Below are 24,161 nucleotides of genomic sequence, written 5' to 3' on the forward strand. Positions count from 1 at the left end.
TTATGGTACTGAAGATTGAACCCAGGGGCACTTTACCACTGAGCTACATCCACAGTCCTTTTTATTTTATTTATTTTTGAGACAGGCTCTTACTAAATTGCTGAGCCTGGTCTCAAATTTGAATCTTCCTGTCTCAGCTCCCAAGTCACTGGAATTACAGGCATGTTCCATTGTATGTGCTACATTTTTATATAACTGGCAGAACTGTAGGTTTATTTACACCAGCATCAACACAATTGTGAGGGATGAATTGGGCTATGATGTCAAGATGGCCATGATGTCCCTAGATGGTAAGGATTTTTCAGCTTTGTTGTGTTGTAATCTTATGAGTCCATCATCATATAGTGATCCATCATTATATGGTGTTTTAGTCAGTTTTTCGCTGCTGTGACTAAAGGATCTGACCAGAACACTATAAGGAAGAAAAGTTTATTTGAGGGCTCATAGTTTCAGAGGTCTTAATCCATAGAAGGCCGGCTCCATTCCTTTGGGCTCAAGGTGAGACTGAACATCATGGAGAGAGAGTGTGGCAGAGGGAAGCAACTCATATCAGGAAGCAAAGAGAGGCCTCCACTTTCCAGATACAAATATATACACCAAAGCCACACCCTAATTTCTACCTCCTCCAGCCATATCCTACCATTTCAGTTACCACTCAGTTAATCCCTAATCAGGGGATTAATTCACTGATTGGGTTAAGACTCTTATAACCCAATCATTTCTCCACTGAGCCTTCTTGCATTGTCTCACACGTGAGCTTTTGGGGGACACCTTACATCTAAAACATAACATATGGTATATAGCTATATTCGTTTATTCATTGTCTAAGATGTTTTTCCTATGTCCTATAGGAGCTTCACATACTACCACTTGTCTCTGCAAACTCTGGAAAGAAAAATTAATTCTAATATTAGCAGCATTGAAATGGTAGGGTGACATTAGAGCCACATTTGCCATGTTCCAGGCATACTCTGTTACCCTTAGGGACCACATCTGTTAAATCTTTTCTAAGATTTCAGAACTTGTATAACATCTCTGCAAATTTTATTTTTCTAGCTCTTTCCCAGAAATCAGCAATCCTTCAAAATTTAAAAATGCCTACATGGCTAGTCAAGGGTAGTAAGAAAGGTAAAAGCTAGAAAGATTGCTTTGTTGCAGCCTGTTGGATGGACAATGCCTCCCTCCAAAGGGAGGAGAGCAAGCTTAGTCCCTGGGGCTTGAGACAGGAAAAAAACTGGCGTAAGATGCTGAGGCAGAACTTCAGGAGAAGTTCTGGGGACTGACCAGTAGAGAGGTTTCTCCTCTCAAAGAAGCAATTTGAGTATCTTAACTCTTGGTTTCCTCATCTTTAACATGGAAATAATATTATGTATTTCTTATAGCACTACTGTGATGGTCAAGAAATATAAATTGTAAAATACTTAACATATTTCTTGGAACATAGTAAGTGCTGCAAATGTTAGCATTATTGGTCTTAGAGTAATTAGAGGGTCTTGTGGACGTAGTCCAAAGAAACTAAATCAGGTCACAAGTCAAGGGAGAACTACATATTGCTTTCATGTCCAAAATGGCAAACCATCTCTTAATCTTTTTTTTTAAATCATTTTTTTGATAGGAAAACTGAAGTTACAAAGAAGTTTCTCTGAGTGCAGAAGTACATGCCTGTGATCCCAGCTACTCAGGAGACTGAGGCAGAAGGATTGAAAGTATGAGGCCAACCTCAGCAATTTAGCAAGAGCCTATATCAAATTAAAATGGAAAGGGCTGGGGATGTAGCATAGTGGTAAAGTGTATCTGGGTTCAATCCCCAGCACCCCCCCCCACATAAACAAAAATAAAAACAAACAAATCAAAAACTAAAACAAAAACAAACACCCCCAAATACAAAGAAGAAGTTTCATGTGCAAAGTCATACATATAGCTGGGCGGGGGGTGTAGCTCAGAGGTAGAACACTTGCCTTGCATGTGTGGAAGCCTCTGGATTCAATCTCCAGCATCACACACACACACACACACACACACACACACACACACACACAAAAGTGATATATCTAATGAGTTATAGTAAAATGAGATTCACCCTAACTATTTATTTGCTTCTCCCTACAGCATCATCTTCTAATGTACATGTTAACACAAATGAAACTTTATTTCAAAGATTTGGTTTTGGAGCCAGAATGAACAAAACATTCTAAACTCAATTGCCAGGGTAACTTTACAGTTTTCATCTATTTTCATACTTAAGGGGAAAAAGGTTGTGTGAGCAATTATTGAATCTTTGGGTCAGCTACCATCCTTCACCTTCTTCTTATTTTAAATAAAAATTTTTTTTTTCATGGCTGGGATTGTGGCTCAGCTGTAGAGCGCACACCTAGCACGGGTGGGACCCGAGTTCGATCCTCAGCACCACATAAAAATAAAGGCATTGTGTTGTGTCCATCTACACCTAAAAAGAAAAAAGTTTTCAATACTTGACCTTACACATGATAGATAGGCAAACAATATGCCACTGAGCTATAATCCCTGTTATTATTATTTTGAAGATCCACAGTCTCTTTTTTTAATAAATATAATTTATTTGTGTAATTTATTGTTTATATAGAAATAATAATAATAAATGATTACTTAAACAAAAATAATAGAAGCAATTAATAGTGGCAATTAGTAGTAAAGCCTATTAAATAAATAACTTGGATCCACAGTCTCTTTATTCAAGAGAGCTGAGAGAGGTGGTTGGGTGTTTCCGGGTGGAATATGCTCCTAATTCATGGGACCTAGTACTGTTAGGGAGTCTCCAATTCCACTCCTCTCTAGGCTTCACCCACCTGAGAGCAGAGGAGATGGGGCTCTCTTAAATCCACTGGTTATATTTTCAATGAATAAAGAGTGGAGGCTTAGCAATGAGTGTCCCTGAACAGTGCTGCTTTGGGGACAGGAAGTGTTTAAGTAATGAATTCAACAGTCACTTGCTGTGTCAATGTGTGTTTTAAAGAGAAATGGAAAGAAACATGTGCTTTTGAAAGAAGCGGGGCCAGGCTGGGATTTTTCCGAATACTCTAAGGTCTGTGGTTTCATGTAAGATCTACTTTCAAGCTGCCCACAAGGGCTGCCATCACGGCTTCCTGAGCTGGCTCTCTCTGAAAAGACTAGAAGGAGCCCTGGCACTGCAAATGCTCTTGTCCAAGGCCAAGAATTTCACAGAATCCTTCCTCATGATAGAGTGGTCTGAAACCTCAATCAGTAGCAAGACAGGAAGGAAAGAGAAGTAAAAGGTGAGCAGACCTCTAGGTCATAAAAGAAGAATAAGTTTGGCTTCCTCTCCTGCCATCCAAGAGCCAGCATCTGGCCAGGAGTTAAGTTTAAACCTTCGTTCAGACAAAGAAAAAGTGCACTCTGTTATCTGCTTCCTTTAGAGTCTCTTCCAAATGATGTTTTGAAGCAGTTAAAAAAAAAAAAAAAAAACCAGCCAGGAGGGAGGTGACTAATTCTGTGGAACATTCTTCTCTAAATACTCAGGTTACTAAATATAGGATCCAAAATAAATAAATAAATAGGAACCAACAATGATATATTTATAAAGAAGCAATATATCAAAGTAGCTCTGGAATCAGAACTAGATGCCTAACTAGATATCAGCACTTCAGCAAATCATTTATGTAAAGTGTAGGTTTTTTTTTTTTTTTTTTTTTTAACTTTTCAGGAATACCAATATCAGTCTATATTATATCAACCTTATGAGGATTAAAAGTGATAATGTACACAAAGTATTTTACATAGCTTCAAAAAAAAAGCTATTTTTCCAGGCTTAATGGTACTGTAATCCCAGCTACTTGGGGAAGCTAGAGAAGGAGGATTTCAAATTCAAGGCCAGCCTAGGGGCACCTTAGTGAGACCCTGTCTCAAAATAAAATTAAAAAGATAAGAACTGTGGGTGTAGCTAGTAAGGCCAAAAAAAAAAAAAAAAGCTACTTTATTAATTTTATTATTATAATTCTGTCATGAAACCATATCCTTACTCTGCTGCGTTTAACTTTTTTATGGTGCTGGGGCTCGAATCCAGGATTTGGAGCATATTAGGCATACACTCTACCATAGAACTACACCTCCAGACTCACCCTGTTGTATTCTGATTTTTCCTTTTGTGATCACAGGGTTGGACAACTCACCTATGGATTGGGGTGGTTTCTTCCTTGAAGAGCTGGATCCCTCTCCCCTGCTCCCTCCCCCTCCTCCCCCTTCCCCTCCTCCTCTTCTTCTTCTGGGGATTGAACCCAGGAGTGCTCTACCACTAAACTAGATCTCCAGTCCTTTTTGAGATAGGGTCTTACAAAGTTGCCAACACTGGCCTCAAACTTGTGATCCTCCTGTCTCAGCTTCCTGCTGGGATTAAAGGTATGCACTACCATACTCAGCGAGTACTGGACATTCTTGATGTTGATCAACCAGGGAAGGGATGAATCCTTAGTTGGGGAATTAAGGAATTATGGGACTTAGACCATAGTAATGACTACCTCCTTTTCATTGTCCTGTGCCAATAGCTCAAGGATTCTAGATATGTTAAAGCCACTTCTGCTTGGAAAGATTTAAAAATGGCAATGTAGAAACCAGGAAGGGAATACAAACTGAAGTTGATCAGCTATAAAATATAAACTAGATCATATGTCACACAGTCAGCAGACTATAGTAATTGAGAGTGTATTACTGGCGGCAAACCATCCTCTTTTGTAAACACTCTAAGTGGAAGTTGAATCTCAGAGAAGAAGATGGGGTTTGATTTCTATGTGTTTCTTTCTATAGAAAACTCAGGGTTCATTTCTCTTAAAGACAGTGAACCTCCTTGCAAGTTCTTTAAAATTTTTCAAAGCTATTAAGTCTCATGAAAACTCTTTGGGAGTTAGGATAATACTATTTCTATTTTTTTTTTTTTTTTGAGTTAACTAAATTTTAATGAGATTACATGTCTCGGGCTAGGGATCTAGCTCATGGTAGCAAGCTTGCCTAGCATGTACAAAGCCCTGGGTTCAACCCCCAGCAATGCAATAAGTGAATAAATAAAATAAAGAGATTACATGACTTGCCTAGGCTCTTGAGGTAAATGACAATGTTGAAGGAAAAATCCAGTTTTTGTTTTTTAAATTACAGCATTCTCTCTTTATCCACAGTTTTACTTCACATAGTTTCAGTTATCCATGGTCAACCATAGTCAGCAAATATTAAGTGGAGAATTTCAGAAGTAAACAATTCATAAGTTTTCAGTTGGGAGCCATTCTGAGTAATATGATGAAATCTCACTCAGTCCTATGTCAATCTCACAGTAAAGGATGGGAATCTTTCTTTTCTGGTATATCCATGTTGCATACGCTACTTACCCATTATCCAGTGGGTATCTTGGTCACCATATCAACTATCATGGAATTTCAGTGCTTAAGTCTAAGTAACCATTCCTTTACTTAATAATGGCCCCAAAATACAAGGCCAGTGATGCTGGCAATTCAGACATGCCAAAGAGAGGCTGTAAAGTGCTTTCTTTAAGTGGAAAGATAAAAATTTACAATTTAATAAAGAAAGAAAAAAACTATATGCCAAAGTTGTTAAGATCTATGATATTGATAGACCCAACCTGATCTTTTCTTAAAATTGGGCATCTCGCCACAAAACCATGAAAAGATAATTTCAGCTTTACTATAAATTACTGCAAATTCTGAACCTGCTTGGAATGCCTGCCCGTGCCTTGAACTCACCCATGCCTGGCTCTCTGACCAGATAGCAGCCCTCTCTGAAACTTAGTGACACCTCATAAATATTGGCCTTCCCTGGCCAGACAATGACCCTCTCTGAGGCTCTAATGGTCCTCATAAATTCTGATGTTGGGACCAGCAAAAAATGTAAACTACCATTAGTGTGATGCTTGTCAGAGTTCTGTTATCTGTAACCCCCCTTTGTGTAACATTCTGGGCTATAAAGCTGGGCTGCAGGAAAGCTGGGGTGCTGTCTTGTTCCCGCCGTTTTGGGAGGGAGAGGCAGCCCAGCCGGTAGAAATAATAAGCTTGCTTTAATTTGATTTTAATTGGAGTCAGTGGTCTTTTCTTGCGTCCTGGTCTAACAATATATTGTTGTTCATCTCTTACTATGCCTAATTACAAATTAAAGTTGATCACAGCTATGGATGTATAAGAAAAATAAAACCATAGCAGTTTCAGGTATTTGCTGAGGGTCTGGAAATGTAATCCTTTTGGAAAAAGGGGGATTACTATATTCTTAACCCAAGGAGATTTCAATTATCTTCATACTAGGGAAGCAGACATAATGTCAAGATTTTTTTGACTTACCATTTTGCATTATTTACAACACATGCCCTTTCCACTTTACTCACATCTTAGTAACTGCATCAATTGTATTCAGAAGAAACATTTTCTGTATTCCTCATGGGCATGGTACTGATATCTGTCTGAACAGATTAAACTCAGTATAAATTAAAGCATGCAAAAGGACATAACTGCACATACCCAAGTGGCCCTGCAGAGTACAATTAGTCAAATAAGTGCACTGTCTAAAACTATGCTCTTTCTCTTATGATTTAACCCTAATAATTTTCCATAATATCCATGGGTAGGAAAAAAAATAACTTTATGATTTTGAATTTCTAAAAATCACTATGAGATTTTTAAATAAAATGTTTTAACAGTATACAATATTACAAAGTTACCCAAGCTGTAGTTTAGAAACAAAACATATTCTAAAAGGCAAAAAAAAAAAAAAAAAAAAGGTTGTAGTTAGTTTGCGATTATTGAGACAGAAAAGGTTTTAAAAGTATAATATAATCAGCAGTCAGGTCTTCACAGCCAAAGAGCACAAAGCAGATGATCACTCATTGGTAATGTGGGTCTATTTTGTTGTTGCTACTTAGATAATCATTTTCACTTGTGGAAAGTTTTCTAGAGCTATACTTTATGGCTAATGAACTAATTAGGCAGTTGAAAAGTATGAATTAAGCACCTGATATAAGCTCCAATTAGAAGTGATACTGTGGATATGTAAAAGATGTGTAAGATTAGGCTCCTGTCTTCAGACATAAAGGAGAGGGGGCAAATTAACATACATTTAACATTTTTTTTAACTGACCCAAACCTATAAGAAACAGTATTTTTTTTTTTTTTTTTGATACTGGGGATTGAACTCAGGAGCATTCAACCACTGAGCCACATCCCCAGCCCTATTTTGTATTTTATTTAGAGACAGGATCTCACTGAGTTGCTTAGCACCTCACTTTTTGGCTGAGGCTGGCTTTGAGCTTGGGATCCTCCTACCTCAGCCTCCCAAGCCGCTGAGATTACAGGTGGGCACCACCCAGCTCTGCAGAAACAGTATTTTTTAAAGGTACTGTAGGAGGTTCAGAGAAGTAGAGATTACTGTGAGTTGGAATAACATAAATAAAAAAGCTTCATTAAATAGTTAAATTTAGTAAAATATATAAGAAATATTGGGAGGGAGGTTGCAGAGAAATCTGTTCAACTCTTAAAATAGTAACTGTTTTTTTATTATAAATAAATGTTCATCTAAGGATTCCATTTTATTAACATGTACCACCAATACTTTTACTGATATAAAAATATTATGAAAAAGGCAAACCTATCTTATTTGCAAGAAGTTCGATGAACCTGGACCTTTTTGTTTTTTATACCTTTACTTTATTGATTTATATTTGGTGCTGAGGATCGAACCCAGGGGCCCACACATGCCAGGCAAGCGCTCTACCACTGAGCCACAACCCCAGCCCAAATCTGGGTCTTAAAAAAAAATCTTGAGAAGACTAACTCCTGTCTTAATTTTTAAGACATATATTATTTCAAATTAGATGTTGTAGAGTGTACCTGTATTCTGTAGTTCTGGTTAATCCGGAGGCTGAGGCAAGAGGACGGCTTGAGACAAAAAGTTAGAGGCTGTACTGGACAACACCAAGAGACCCATCTCTTAAAAAAAAGAAAGAAGAGAAAGAAAGACTAGGGATGTAGCTTAGTGGTAAAGTACTTGCCTAGAATATAGAAGGTTCTAGGCTCAATCCTTATCACTGCAAAAATAAATACTTACGTAAATTAAAATTTAAAAATAAAATAAAAACACTATTTCAGACAGAAACGTTGAAAAATTGTTCTGAGCACTGGGAATATATGTGGATGAATGAAGTTTCTTGTCTTCAGGACTTTCAGTTTGGTAGAAAACAAGTAAATAAAATGATTGCAAACCAGTGTGAGAACCTCTATGAATATAGAGCAAAAGAGGCAGAGGTTGAGAGGTAAAGGTTAGAACAGGTGACCTTCAAGGTCATCCTACAGGACAACCAGGAAGGGACAAATGTGTGTGTCTGTGGGAGGGTGAATTCTGGGGGCGGGGACAGTTGGAAGGAGCATTCCAAAAAGAGTTGAATGTAAAAGGCACAGAAAAGGGCACAGTGAGTGAAGAGTAGGCCTGAGACCAGAGTTAGAGTTCCTACACTTATTTCAAACCTTCATTTCTATATGGGGAGAGGGAACCTCTAAAAACTACAACACAGTGACTATGAAAGTTAAATATAAACGAATGGTAATGATTACATTTCTATATTTTGGGGAGTTAAGAATTTACTGTTTACACTTGCATTAATTTTATAAAAATAACTACTAATATAAGCCATTTGGTGACGATTCAAGCATTTAACATTCATAATTTTCAAACAGAATGATGATCAGAGCACTAAATAGATCTCTCTCTAGAATAAAATACATATTTTAATAAAGAATAGTTTGCTTTAGGGTTCCAGGGATTATAGAACCAGAATTAATAAAAGGAGCATTAAAAACTGTTTTAATAAAATCATTAAATAGCAACACCATGTATTTTGAAAGCCTCTTAAAATTTACAGTTTATAAATTGCTTATGTGCATTAAGTCGTTAAATTAGTACACATATGCTGACATATCATTAAACATTAGCTTAAAAATAGCCACAGAATTAGGCATTTTATTCAAAGCTTTTTTTTTTTAAAGTATCCTAATAGGTAAGCTTATTGATAAATAACAATTTAACACCATGCTATAGCTGCAAAGTTTCAGGAAAGCAGAATTTAAAACTTCCATTATAATTTTAACCGGAGGTTATGTCAAAATTTTACAACTAGGAACATATGAATGTATGTAATTCTGAGCACAACATGGGCACGTTTCTGTTGCTATGAGAACCTTTTATTTTGTATCAGAAATCGCAGCCTTGACGACGCAGTGTTTGCGCCTATTTTGCACATGTTTTTCTACAGCGATTCCTCTCTAGTAATAGTTGAATGGCTCTGGTTTCCTCTTGCACTCTGCCCATGTCCGTTTTAGCTCCAGTTCTCATAGGCTCTACCGTCACTTTCTCTGGGAGGACTGGACAGGAGAAAACAGGGATGGAGCCAGCAAGGCGGTTCTGCAGCAGCCGGGCGGCTTCCCAGCGCCAGGGGGCTGTGAATGGGAAAGGGGAGGAGGGTGGATTGCACTTTAATTCTATTACGCCCTGGGGAGCCGAGCTCTTCACCCAGCTCTCTGGCTGCGTTTTAAATCCGCAGTTAAAAAAAAAAAAAAAAAAATCGAGCACGCCACGTCGTACAAACGAGGGAGTGAGAGATAGAGCACAGTATGATGTCCCCAAGTCAATCACAAACAATGGAAAGGAGGGGTTCACAACCTTATTATGGAATGATTCCCCTAGACACGGAGAAACCCAGACCCCGGAGAGAAAAGGCCGGAGACCGGTGGCGCGGGTCCAGGGGGGCAGGCAGGGTTTTCCGATGCGCGCGCGCCTGGCCGGGGGAGAGGGGCGGGGGGAGGGTGGTCGCGGCGGGAAGCCGCGGAGGCGGCTCTAAGCCCCCAGCCCCGCCCCGTTGGGCGGCCCCTCCCCCATCCCGGGCTCCCGGCGTCGCGGGGGCCCAAGGGGGGCGACCCGGGCTAACGACTGGCATCTCCCAGGCGACCGGCTCCGCATCAAGATGGCGGAAGATAAAGACAAGGAAGGTATGGATGGTAGCGCGGAGACAGCGGCTGCCCTCGCCGCCCGCCGCGACCCTGGGAAGTGCCGGGTGGGGACAGGTCATCCCCCATCTTTAGCCCCCACGAGCTGGGAGAGGGTGGCCTGAGGAGGGGCCGCCTTCCCCGCGTCCTCGCAGTCACAAGCACGGGCGCCTCGGCCCCGCCTCCCCATCCTCCGCCCTCTTCTTCCCCGCCCTCCGCGTCCTCCCCTCCCCCTCAGAGGCCGGGCTTCGGCTTCTGCGCGGGCTGCGGCCCATGCGCCAGCCCGGGAGGCTGATAATGGCGTCCTTGTTCTCGGTTGCGCGGTCGCCACCGCCGCCTCCACCGCCTCCACACCCTCGTCCTGGGTCTCGGGGCCGCAGGCGCCAGGCCGGCAGTTGTCCAGGCGGTGGACACCCGGAGGTCGTCTGGACGAGGACGGGTTCTGGCCGCCGGAATCTGGAGGGATCCTTTCCCGCCGCTCTGAGACCCCGCCCGGGCTCAGCCTGGTGGCGCTCGCCGCCACCATTTTGCCTCCGTAGTGAGAATGCGGCCTCCTGGTCACAGCCGCTCGACGGGTGTCTCCGGCCTGCGAAATGCCTGCCCGCCCCGCTCTACCCACCTGGGTCGGAACTTAAGAAAACAAAACAAAGCAAACGACAATTTTAGTAAAGACGAAAAAGCAAAACCCCGCAATGACGCTTTGGAGCCGCTGTGCGCCACCCCGACCTCCCGGTCGCCCTGGGCAGAGGCGGGACTGGCCTGTGAGGCTTGAGGTGGCCGCATCAGAGGGGTTGATGCGTTTCTTGTGCGAAAAATCGATTATCCACTTGTAATTGCAAGGCCTTTAAATTGTTCCTGATTCAGCGGTATGGTTTAAAATCCGACCCTTAGTTACTGTCCTTACTTAACTCCAAAAAAACAAAAAACAAAACAAAACAAAAAACCCGCCAGCCATGGAACAGTAGAGGTAAAATAATTCTGGAAGTGAAAATAATACTCCACCTTTTGTTTCCTTTCCAGAGCGCTGAAAACACCCCCCCACCCCACCCCTCTTTTTTCTTAGCATGGAACATCGAAGTGTAGTAGTCAGGTTAACACCAATATTTACAGGAGAGATTTAGTCACTCATAGTAATTACAAAATAAGCAGAGAAACATGAAATTGTGCCAAAGATCTACCTAGGGATAACAAATACTGATTTTTTTTAAATGGTATAATTAATCTGAGAAGTCAAGATTATTTTATAGGTGTTACCTTTACTAAGATGTCCTTATAATTTAATGGTGCTGTTTTAAAAATGGCAAAAAATCTTAATTTTTTCGATTAAAAAACTTCCCCAGAGAGCTGAGTGACTTATTTTTATTTAAGTTCTTGTTTATTAAGAACAAAAAGAAGAGTCTTTTTTTTTTTTTTTTTTTTTAAAGATTTGATTAGGCTAGCATGAGAAACGTGCACTGGGTTTTTTTTTTTTTTGGCAGATTTTTTCAGTTTTTATTTTTACTTTAGAAAACCATTAAAAGCATTCCAAATTTTTCAATTTTCAAAAAATATTTTTGTGTTTAGGATAAGGTAATGCAGAGGAAAAAAAATCTATCTATGACCATAGAAGTTAAAAGTCTAATGCCATTTAGTAAGTTGGCCTATGTTTATTAATTTATTATTATTATTATTTTAATTTTTATGTGGTGTTAAGGCTCGAACCCAGTGCCTCCTGCATGCTAGGCAAGTGCTCCAGCCACTGGGCTACAGCCCCAGCCCTCTGGCCTATGTTTAATGCCCTTTGATTGGAAAGCATTCTGGTTAACATTTTGGAGGATACAAAATGGGAAAAAAATTGCATTAGCTCTCAAGAAGTGTGCCATCACTAAGGAAGACATATACAAATGGGAGCTAGTTAACTGTACTCAGTTGCCATTGTGCCAGGCAAGTTATATATCCTTGAAGTCTGTGGGCAGTCCTGGACATCTCTGGGAACTTACTGGAAATGTAGAATCTCAGGCCCTGCCCTGATTTATTTGATCATTCTTAATTTTTGTATATCTCATGAAAGTTTGAGAAGCAGTATTATGTGGTATATCTTATTTATTTATTTATTTTGGGGCCTGGGGATTGAATCCAGGGGCTTTTTACCACTGAGCTACATCCTCAGTCCTTTTAAAATTTTTAAAATTTTGAGACAGGGTCTCCCTAAGTTTCTGATTGTCTCCCTAAGATGGTGAGGCAGACCTTAAACTTCTGATATTCAGCCTCCTGAGTTGCTGGGACTACATGCCTGTGCCACTTTACCTGGTTTATTTCATTAATTCTTAACAGTTTAATGAGTTAACTAAAATTGCATGAAGGGCATGAGGAAATAAAGGTATTTTGTTGGAGGGTAAACTGGAGACTCACTTTGATGATCAGCTCTTCATATGAATATAATTACTGTATTTGATTCTCACTTCAGAAGTGTCAGAAATTACACCTACCTGGGTGTGGGTGGTCCACACCTGTAATCCTACTGATTTGGGAGGCTGAGGCAGGAGGATCTCAAGTTGAAGACTAGCCTCAGTGATTTAGCAAGGTCCTAAGCAATTTACACCCTGTTTCAAAAAACCTAAAAAGAGTTGAGGATGTAGGAGATATATATAGCTCAGGGATGAAGTGCCCCTGGGTTCAATCCCTAGTACCTAGCTAATTAATCAGAATTGATCAGATTCTTGGGGATTCACTCAAGCTAACTAAATTCATGAAAAACTGATGTGCAGAATAGAATGATTTATTAGGGTTGTTTTAGAGGTAGTTGATGTATTGATATATTGACCAAAAAGCTGATTACAGCAGTGAATATATTGTTTTATGAGTGTTAAGCTTTGTGAGAGATTGTGTTGAACCCCAATGCAAAGAAAAGGTACCAACTCCTATTTTAGATCGAATTAAAGCAAGCTTTAAAGAGAGCTGATCAGTGACTGTCTCCCCTAGCTTGAGCTAGAGACCAGCCCTCCAGCTGTGCAAGAATGAGATTTTATAGCACAAAAAGTTGCAAAGGGGGTGTCTTGAGAACTTACAAATAACAGGATTTTGACAGGCATAATACAAAGGCAGATAGTAGGTTAATAATCTACATGACATGAGATTTCAAAGTAGGGAGTAAATTCAGATCCCAACATCAGAATTTATGAAGCGCCTCTGAGGTTTCAGAGCAGGTTGTTATCTGATCAGGGGGAGCTAGGCATGGGTGAGTTCAAGGCATGGGCAGGACTTCCAAACTAATTTAGAAATCTCAGTAATTTATAGTAAAACAGAAATTAACTTTTCATGATTTTGTGCCGAGATGGCTCCCAATCTTAAAATGGAATTAGGCCCGGTTCATCAGTTGTTTATAGTTCAACAGCTGCTTGATGACAGGGAATCACACACAAAAATAATAGTTTTGAAGGACATACGCATTACCCTGTCAGTCTCCAAAGGCCATTTCTGATCTGTCTCTTGCTAATAAGCACAATAAATACTTGCTGAGGACAGGTTATGGTTTAATCAAAGCCTTACTATTAATTTCCCCAAAACATTTTATACTTAAAAATATATAAAACCAGTTTTAGGCTTTAGTTCCTCTCCTCCTTACAGGTATCCTTGCATTTCACCAGGCTCAACAAATGCTTTTTCACAGTACCAAGGTGTTTACTGACACTTCTTTAAAAACTACATGCCAGGAATGGTAGTACATACTTGTAACCCACCTACTCTGGATACTGAGGCAGGAGGATCACAAATTCGAGGCCAGCCTCTGCAATTTAGTGAGATCCTGTCTCAAAAAATAAAAAGGGCTGGAAATGTTAGTGCATAGTAGAACACTCCAAGGTTAATCTCCACTCCAAGGTTAATCTCTAGTACCACAAAACAAACAAAAACATCTACAAAAAAAAACCTCTTTGTAGAAATATATATATGTTGTAAATAATCCATCTTTAATCTTGAGATTTTTTAAAGTTGTAAAGGTGGAAACATTTTCTGGGTAACATCATTTTTGGTTCCTTTGAACACTTGGGGATTAGCTTTGATACAAGTCTTAAGAATATCCTAAACCCAACTCCGTGGTTCATGCCTGTAATCCCAGTAGTTTGGCAGGCTGAGACAGGAGGATTGCAAGTTCAAAGTTACCCTCAGCAATGGTGGGTACTATGCAACTCAGTGAGACCCTGTCTCTAAATAAAATACAAAATAGGGCTGGAGATGTGGCTCAGTGGTAGAGTGCCCCTGAGTTCAACCCTTGGTACCAAAAAAAAAAATTTTTTTTCTTAGGATTATCTATTAGAGGGTGCTATTGTGCTCAATTTAGAAAAGTTTTTTTGTAAGAGTATATGCATTGAAATTGATTGTTATGCTTATGTGTAGCATTTTTGTACTTTAACCCGGTATAATTTACTTTTTCCTAAAGATGTACATAATAAGCTAAAAATTAAAGTTGAAAAAAGGTTAATTTTAAATCACTTAATTTCTTTTTTCTTTACTGAAAGAATATTTGATGGGCTAGGGATGTGGCTCAAGTGGTAGCATGCTCATCTAGCATGCGTGAGGCACTGGGTTCGATTCTCAGCACCACATAAAAATAAAATGGAGATATTAAAAAAATTTTTTAAAAAAAGAATATTTGAAATGAGATAGGACAAATTCTTTTTAAAGTTTCTGTGATATTTTTCTGAAGTTTCCCTAGCCAGAACATTTTTGTTTTTTCTTTCTTTTGTTTAAATTAAAAACCAATGCAATTGTTGAGTCTTTGGATCTTTAAACCTTATTTCTGTCTCTTAGAGAATTTTATGTAGGACTAGAATGATCTTCTGTTTGTAACTAGTATCATGTTTTGTAATTAGAAACATGTCTAGGAAATAAACTATTTAGGTATAAAATTGTAACTTTTGGTAGGCCAGTGAGCTTCAGAAGAAGGTATATCAGTTTTTTTTTGTTTTTTGTTTTTAATAAGCTTCAGCTACTCAAAGCTTGCTCTAGGATGTACTATTTTTGTTTGTACTAAAATATTCTTTGTTACTTTGCATTCTTTGATAACATTACATGGTAAAATACCGCCGGTTCAGTTATGAGGAAAGTTTTACTTGTTTTTTGATTCCTTGCATTGTGCCACTCCTCTGAAAACATAGTATTTGGAAATCTAAATAGAAATGCACAAATCACCAGTTGCCATAGATAGTACAGATTGAAGTTTGTGGTATAGTCCAAAGGGTGAGCTTTGGGCTAAGACCTGAATTTGAATTTCATCTTCCCTAAGCCTTAACTATCTGATCTTAGTGAAAGTGCTAAATCTAAGAAGCCTCAGGCTCCTCAGTGTAAAGTGGGGCTAATTATACCTATTTTATTATTATGGAAACAGTGTCTTCTTACTCATACTTTTGTACCCAGGATCCACCACAATTCTTGGCATTAAAGGAATGCTGAGTGAAATAGGAAAAAAGTGCTTGGTACATTCTAGGGAGTTAGTGGTTATTTGTGTATGTTTGTCATGAAATCATAGGGTTGATAAAAATTTAAAGTTTAACCAGTTTTTGATAATACATGATGCATTTGTCATATTTTTGGAGCCATTTAATAAGTTTTCTCCCTATTTTAGACCGACATAAACATCCAGGGGAAGGCTGGGGCTGTAGCTCAGTGGCATAGTGCTTGTCTAGCATGTGTGAGGCACTGGGTTTGATCCTTAGCACTGTATAAAAAAAAATAAACAAATAAAATAAAGGCATTCTGTCCATCTACAATTATTAAAAAAAAAAAAAAAAGCAACATCCAGGTAAGTCTAAACAAAAAAGAAAACTGACTTACTGAAACCTAATTTACTTCTTCTCATTCAGAATTTTAAAAAAGAGAAAAAATGCACTGAAATTTATATTAGTTTATAAACATTTTTGAAGAATATTCAAGATTTAAAAAATAAAATGAATGAGATACTACCTCATACCCATTAGGATGGCGTCTATTAAAAATATGTCTATCAAATCCTATATTTGATATTATAAACATGTAGTTTGGGTTTTATAGCTACTAAGAGTATAATAAATAATTTACTTTTTATTTTTTGGTGGTGTTGGGGATCAAACCCAGGACCTTGAGCATTCTAGACAAGTGCTTTACTATGGAGCCACATCCTCAGTCGTGTAATTTATTTTTTTAAATGCAGTCATATATTTGGGAGTCTAAAGACCTGGGGTGGAATTTGGACACTGCTTCTTTTTAGATTTTAGTTGAATGTGTCAATTTCTCTGAATTTCAGTTCAAAGCATTTCCAGTCTAATGAGGATGATGGGCAGTTAAGATAATACTGATATAATGATCTAATAAGTGCTATGATATCTATATTTATATAGTGATTAGGCATTCTGGAAGAGTCACCTGATTCACACATATATCCTTTACATTAAAGCCCTCTTTTATTCTCTTTTGTAGTTAATTTTCTTCTATCTTCATATTAACTTATAATTGTGTATGTGTGTTTGCTATTCCTTCTAGACTCTTTATGTTCCAGAAGGATAGGGGTCATGCTTTATTTGCTCTTAATATTTAATATACCCAGGATGTGGCACATAGTAGCTCAGTAAGTATTTACTGAATGTTAAATAAAAGTTGGCTTCCTGAAAAAGGCAACTTAGTCTAAGTTAATCTTGAAGGGTTAATAGCCCAGAGAACAAGAAGAGGAGAAAATTTCAGGAAGAGAAGAAATAATGAGCTTGAAGTCATGAAGATTAGTCTCAGTAATTATACGGGTATTTAATATGGCTAGAATTTTAGTTCAGTTAGGAGGAGGTGTGTTAGCTTTCTCTTGGTATGATAAAATACTTGAGAAAAACAACTTAAAAGAGGAAAGATTTATTTTGGCTCAAGAGTTTCAGAGGTTTCTGTCCATGGCACTGTTATTTCTGGACCTGTTGTGAGGCAGAGAATCATGGCAAGAGGGGCAGAGTGGTTCATTTCACTGTAGCCAGGAAACAGAACAAGAAAGAAGGGGCCAAGGACAAGTTATAGCCTTGAAGGGCACATCCCCAAGAACCTACTTTTTCCACCTCCTGAGTTTCTACCACCTCCCAGTAGCCCATCAAATTATGAATCCATCAATGGCTTCATCCATTCATAAAATTTGAGCCCACATGATCCAATCATTTTCCAATGACCCCACCTCACCACTGCTGCATTGGGAACCAAGTCTTCCAACACATGAACTTTTGGGGTTCATTTCTGATCCAATCATAATGGAGATGTGGTAGTGTTTTAAAATTTATTCTTTTTTTTGATATTTATTTTTTTTGTTTTCGGTGGACACAACATCTTTATTTTATTTTTATGTGGTGCTGAGGATCGAACCCAGTGCTTCACACATATGAGGCAAGTGCTCTACCACTGAGCTACAGCCCCAGCCCTTAAAATTTTATTCTTACAGCACTGATGGGGCATTAATTTTTCATGAGACAATCATATTTGTTGTTTGGAAAAAGTCACTTGAGCAAGTGTTTAGAATGAATTAGAGTGGAACAAAATTAGAGTTCCAGTATTAGTCCAGAAAGATAAGATTCTGAACCCAGATAATAGAGGTCAGGGATGAAAAAAGGAGGAAGAGGCTAGAGAGACTTAATAGTTTTTGTAATAAGTTGGATATGAATGTTGAATCAAGTCAGAGGCAAAAATGTTTGGATAACACAAACGCAAGAGAATAAAGAGGAATAGTAGAGTGATATAAATAATGCTTGTAGTCTTGCACATGTTGAGTTTAGGTGCCTGTGGGACATCCAGGTTGAGATATAAAGTAGGTAGCAATGTGTGCTTGATACCTAAATATCTATTGTATGAAACATGAGGAAAAAAGGTCTGTGCTGAATTGTTTGAATGTGTACAATAGTGGCAGTAACCATGGGAGTGGTTGAAAATGCCCTGAGAAAATGGGTAGAATGAAAAGATATTGACTGAAATGAGAAGGGACTAAGATTAAAAAAATGGGTAAAATTAATAACTGCTTTGAGGAAAAGAGCCAATTATAGAGTCATGGGAAAATGAGAAAATGAAATAATGAAAACCAAAGGTAAAAGAGAATTTCATACTCAAAAAATTTGGCAGGGGGGAAAGAAACTCCAGTAGGGGCTAGGGTTGTAGCTCAGTGGTAGAGCACTCGCCTAGCACATGTGAGGCACTGGGTTCTATCATCAGCACTACATAAAAATAAATGAATAAAATAAAGGTATTGTGTCCATCTACAACTAACAAACAAACATACAAAACAAACAAAAAAACCCTCAATAGTTAACATTTATAGAATGTTTACTGTAAAATAGATACTGGGGGGGGGTGCTACATGTTTTCCATTTATTATGTCATTTAATCTAACACACCCATTTTGATAGGTGCCTCTACTATCATCTTTTTACAAATGAGGGTAATAAGTTGAGTATGAATATTGAGTCAAGTCAAAGACAAGAATGACTCTTGAATTTCTTGCTTGGGAACAGAGAAAGAATGGATAGACTAGGTGCAACTATCCTATAACCAAAGATAATAAAGTGTAAGTTAGTAGAGGAATCAGAAAGATAAAGCAGGCTTCTAGTTTCAGCTGCAACAGGTAAGAGCTTGGGAGTTATCACTCCTGTTGCTGCTGGAGCCATAAACTGGAAGAAACTTTTTTATTTTTTTTGTGGTGGTGGAGATCAAACCCAGGGCTTTATGCATGCTAGGCAAGTGCTCTACCATTTTGCTGTATCCCCAGCCCAGCATTTAGTAATTTTGACAAACTGTTAGAGCACAAGTATAGGCTTCTTTGGGAATGAGAAACTCCTGGAGGCCTCCAGTCTTAGGCAGTCTCCCTTATACTTTCACCTCAATCTTAGGCAATCTCCCTCATTCTTTCAGGGTATCATCATGAAGAGGCAAGAAAGAACATCTTGTTTAGAGGGAGAAGAGAAAGCACCAATTTTGAAAAATGCTTAAGAAAATTCTCTATAGCAACGGTCTACTTTTAAGAGGCAAAATACTTTACCAGAGTTTTATCCTAACAACATTTAGCCAGCTCTAGTGCCCACTATCCTTCCTGTCACAGCTAAGAGGATGGGAAGAAGCTGAAAACACACTTGTGAGGGTCACAGTACGGGACATGGCTCCACTAGAAGGCTGAGATTTAATCATAAGATTACCACCGCATCAACAATAATATAATACAACAATAGTGGATTACAGCTGACAGACTTGCAAGGTGCAGACTCTATTTAAGGAGGGGTTGCAAGGAAACTCAAAGATAACAGAGAGACAAAAACAAGGGCACTAGAGGAATCTAGCTCTGACAGCTACAGAAAACTTTAAACACAGTCTTACTGCTTAGACTGATGTAAAGCCTCGCACTAATGGCTATTCATCTCAGTTCTTCTTACTTGATGCATCATATCATGTCTGACTTCCAGCAAAAAATTACAAGGCATGGGGCTGGGGTTGTGGCTCAGTGGTAGAGCAATTGCCTAGCATGTGTGAGGCACTGGGTTCTATCCTCAGCAGCACATAAAAATAAATAAATAAATAAAGGTATTGTATCCTTTTACAATTAAAATAAAAAAATTACAAGGCATTTAACAGGCAAGAAAAACAACCTGAAGACTCTCATTCATGATACATATTTTGTAATCATTAGGGAATTTACAGAACTATTTTTGGTATGTTAAGGAGTGTAATAGAAAAAGTAGACAACATGGAAGAATACAGGGGCTGTGTACATAGATTCTAATAAAGAAAAAGAAATGTTAGAAATTAAAAGTGTAATGGTAAATATAATGGTAATGGAGAATGGTTTTGTTGACCTGTCAGTAAACTCAACGTTACTGAGGAAAGAATTACTGAATTACTTAAATATGTACTAGTAGAAAAATTGACAGACTGAAATGCAAAGAGAACAAAACAAAACAAAAAAACCTAAAACCAAAACAAAATCCGAGTATCTAAGAACCATGGGGGCAATTTCAAAAGATGCGAAATACATGTACTTTGAATACCAGAAAGAAAAGGAAGAAGTTAGCAGAAGAAATGTTTGAAAGAAATGATGTCTAAGAATTTTCCCACAGTGCTGCAAGTTGGCACAACCACTATGGAGAGCAGTATGGAGATTCCTCAGAAAACTTGTAATGGAGCCACCATTTGACCCAGCTATCCTACTTCTAGGTTTATACCCAAAGGACTTAAAATCAGCATACTACAGTAATGCAGCCATATCAATGTTTATTGCAGCTCAATTCACATAGCTAAACTATGGAACCAACCTAGATGTCCTTCAATGGATGAATGTTTAAAGAAAATGTGATATATATATTCAGTGGAATATTACTCAGTTTTAAAGAAGAATGAAATTATGGCACTTGCCAGTAAATGGATGGAGTTGGAGACTATCATGCTAAGCAAAATAAGCCAATCCCCCAAAACCAAAGGCCAAATGTTTTCTCTACTATGCAGATGCTAATTCACAATAAGTTGGGTGGGGCACTAGAGAAGAATAGAGTTATCTTAGATTAGGGAAGTGAAGGGAGGGGAGGGGAGGAGATGTGGGGATAGGAAGGATAGTAGAATGGAATAGACATCATTACTTTATGTATATATATATGACTGCATGACCAATGTGATTCTACAACATGTACACTCAGAAAAATGAGAAATTATATCCCATCTATGTATGATATATCAAAGTGCATTAATGCATCCTATTATCATGTATAACTAAAACAAATAAAAAAAATTTAAAAAAAATAGAAAAAAGAAGAATTTTCCCACAGTAAATGACAGACATCAAACCAAAGATCCAAAAAACTGACAGGACACCAGGCAGGATTAATACCAAAAAATCTAGCTGGGTGCAGTGGGGCATGCCTGTAATCCCAGCAACTCAGAAGGCTGAGACATGAGAATGGCAAGTTCTAGGCCAGCCTTAGCAACTTGGTGAGACCCTGTCTCAAAATAAAAAAAAAAAGGGCTGGGGATGTGGCTCAGTGGTTAAGTGCCCCTGGGTTCAATCCCCAGACCTGTCCCCCACCAAAAAAAAAAAAAAAAAAAAAAAATTTAGATTGTTTCTCAATTTTGTTATAAATAATTCTGCAATTAATGTTATACAAATATCTTTTGACCCAGCTTTGATCCATATTATCTGCCCGCTTTGGAAAAATGATTACATTTAACATTATTTCTGTAGGTTATGAAGAATAATCCTTTTGTACTGATTACATTAATGCCTTTATAACTTTTTTTATTAAAGATTACCAATCAGAACTTATGATCAGAGTAAGATACATATTTGCTTATTGTCCATCTATCCTCTTACAGTGGAAAGTCCATGAAGCCACAGCCATTGTTTCATCTATTGCCCCAATCCATGAAATTTAGAAACGTATAGGATAATCGGTATAAATGTTAAATCAGTGAAAAAGTCAGGAGTAAAGAAAATTAATGTCACTCTGCACTGTCTTATTGTGAGTGAATGTATTTTTCTGTTAATCTTCTAAAAATATTGAAACTAGCTCAGTGTTACTCCCATGAAATTTGCACATGCACTAGATTGGAAATCACATACTTAATTCAACTTATTATTTAAAAAACTAGAATGGCACTTACACTTCAACATAGTGGTTGGGCACACATTTATGTTTACCTTTCCTGAAACTCCACTAAAATTACAGTAAAGGAATATAAAAGGCATAGGACAAAGAGAATAAGAGAAGATAATTGTAGTTTCTAAATAGACATTAAGAGAGAAGGTAATACACTGCTAAATGGACAGATGAAAGGCAACTAACCTAGCAGAACCAAAGAGAATATATAAAAGTCTGTAGTGGAAGGAGCCAAAAAACCAAACCAGTTTGAACTGTAAAAACTCTTCAAGGCCCCACCTTAGAGGCAGCAGCCAGCTCTAAAGGCATGCATGTGGTCAGGCTAAATATAGGAGGTTTGGATGAAAGTCCAAATAGGTAACATCTTAGTTAAAAAGATGTTAACTAAGGCAAGAAGTTAACATCTCTCATCCCCTGGATAACTAGGTGACCACTCCCTTTCAATTTTGCAGAAGACTGGAAGTGCTATTATTATGATTATTACTATCTTTGAAGTGGTAGCTGGCATATTATTAAAATTTGCTTGAAATTCAGTATTATCACATAGATGAAGTATTCTGAGTAGGTCTCAAAGTAATAAAGATGAAAAATGGCTGTGTATCTAACTGATATCCGAAAAAAGGAGGTTTTGAAATTCTCTTCAGATCTTCTTTAGTAATGAGGGAGAGGAGTTATGTACCTCTTGGTTAGTTGATTTGAAATGGCAAATAAAATATAAAATAATTTTAAACATTAAAACTCTCAAAAGTAAAAAGGAATTCAGATATTAAGAACTTCATGTGAAATCATTAAGTGAAATGAAATTTCATATGAAACTGTGCCTTTTAATGAAGTGAGTAAAAAAAAAATGATCTAGGATTTGACTACAATTTCAATGACTTTCATCCATTATACTTGAGGCTTTTCACTTCCATGGTCAAACCTTGGATACTGCCATCATCTAGAATTGTACCACCTCTGAAATCTTAAATTCAGATATGCTTTTCTCAGACTATAGCCTTATTCAACATAAATCATTTAATAATTTAAACTTTGTGAAATAATTTATAGTTTATAGAAAAATTGTATTGTTCAGAGAATTCTCATATTCCCATTACCCACCTTCATTAATTTTAACATTTTTGTCATATTTGCTTTTATATTCTATGTACCTTCCTACCTACATATCTATAATTTTTTTTCCTTGAACTATTTGAGAGTTTGTTACATATAGTCATTCCACTTTGTCCCTTAACATTTAGATATACTTCTGGGCGTGGTGGCATGTGGCTATAATCCCAGCTGCTTGGGAGGCTGAGCCAGGTGGATGGCAAGTTCAAGAGTAGCCTTGGCAATTTAGCAAGACCCTGTCTTAAAAAATATAAAGAAAGGCCTGGGGATGTGGCACAGTGGTAAAGTGCCACTGGGTTCAATTCCCAGTACCAAAACAAAACAAAACAAAAAATGAAAAAACAAAACAAAAACTCCACCCCCCCCCTCAAAAAAAAAAAGTTTGGGTGTATATTTCCTAAGAACAAATATAGTTAGTCTTTTATGTAATCCCTATGAATTTTAGCACAGATATTTTATTTTAATCGAATTCTACTGTTTACATTTTAATTTTGTCAATTATCCCAATTGTTAATAACGCCTTTTATAGCATATCCCCATAGTACAGGTTTCAGTCCAGAATTGCATATTGCATTTAGTTGTCATGTCTCTTTTCTGTCATTTAATCTAGAGCAGTATCTCTTTGTCTTTCTTTGTCGGTCATGGCATCGATCAACATTGATTCAGAAAGAGTTATCTGTACAAGTTTATTATCTCCTCAAACCTCTAATCCTCTCGCTTCTCCATGAATTGCCAACTTCTTTTATTATATGGCAGAGAAAATATAAGCCATAAAATATAGACTCCTTCAATTTCTTGACATGTACACATTTGTCTGCTGCTACTGGATGATTATTGCCAAAAGTCTCTTAACTGGTTTAGTTGTTTTCATTTATCATGTTGAAAATCTGGTTATCTAGTTATGAATTCTCTACCTAAAACCCTCTAATATCTTCTTATTCTGTGTGGTTTCTCTTTCTTTCCAGGTTTTTCCTCCTAGTCATGTGTTTGGTAGCAACATGCATGCATTCTATACTTAATCACAGGGAACAAATTTTTTGTTGGTCTCATAAGGAATGTAGTATCCTGTGCACATATTGCTTCCTCATTCTGGGCTTCATTTAGTAAATAGTATTGTTTAGTGGTTAAGAACATGAAATCTATAGTAAATATCATGGGTTCATGTTCTACCTCTGCCACTTAAAAGAGTTGGATAATTTTAGTATAAGAACCTAATTGTTGGAATTTCTTCAACTGTCAAGTGAGTGTAGCATAGCAGAACCTTTCTCATTCAGTGGCAAAGCATGTGGCAAAAACTTCACTGGCAGTACAAGCTCTGTAAATGACAATCATTTAACAATTGCTATTGTTTCAAGAAATGTGCTAGGTGGTGAATAAAATAGGTTTGGGCCTTGCTCAGAGATTTTTTACTATAGAGAAGAAAACAAAT

The 24,161-nt window shown here is 37.8% G+C and overlaps 1 protein-coding gene across 1 annotated transcript in view; it reads left to right on the plus strand.

The window, feature by feature from the left end:
* Positions 1-9,883: 9,883 nt before the first annotated feature.
* Efcab2 (EF-hand calcium binding domain 2) overlaps positions 9,884-24,161 on the plus strand; it is a 145,305-nt gene continuing 131,027 nt past the window's right edge. The window contains exon 1 of the mRNA XM_027928624.3: positions 9,884-10,022. Within this exon, the coding sequence (XP_027784425.1) occupies positions 9,998-10,022 (25 nt within the window). The 5' untranslated portion in view covers positions 9,884-9,997. The remainder of the gene's footprint in view (positions 10,023-24,161) is intronic.

This window comes from Marmota flaviventris, chromosome 12, assembly GCF_047511675.1.
Source record: "Marmota flaviventris isolate mMarFla1 chromosome 12, mMarFla1.hap1, whole genome shotgun sequence".
NCBI lineage: Eukaryota > Metazoa > Chordata > Mammalia > Rodentia > Sciuridae > Marmota > Marmota flaviventris.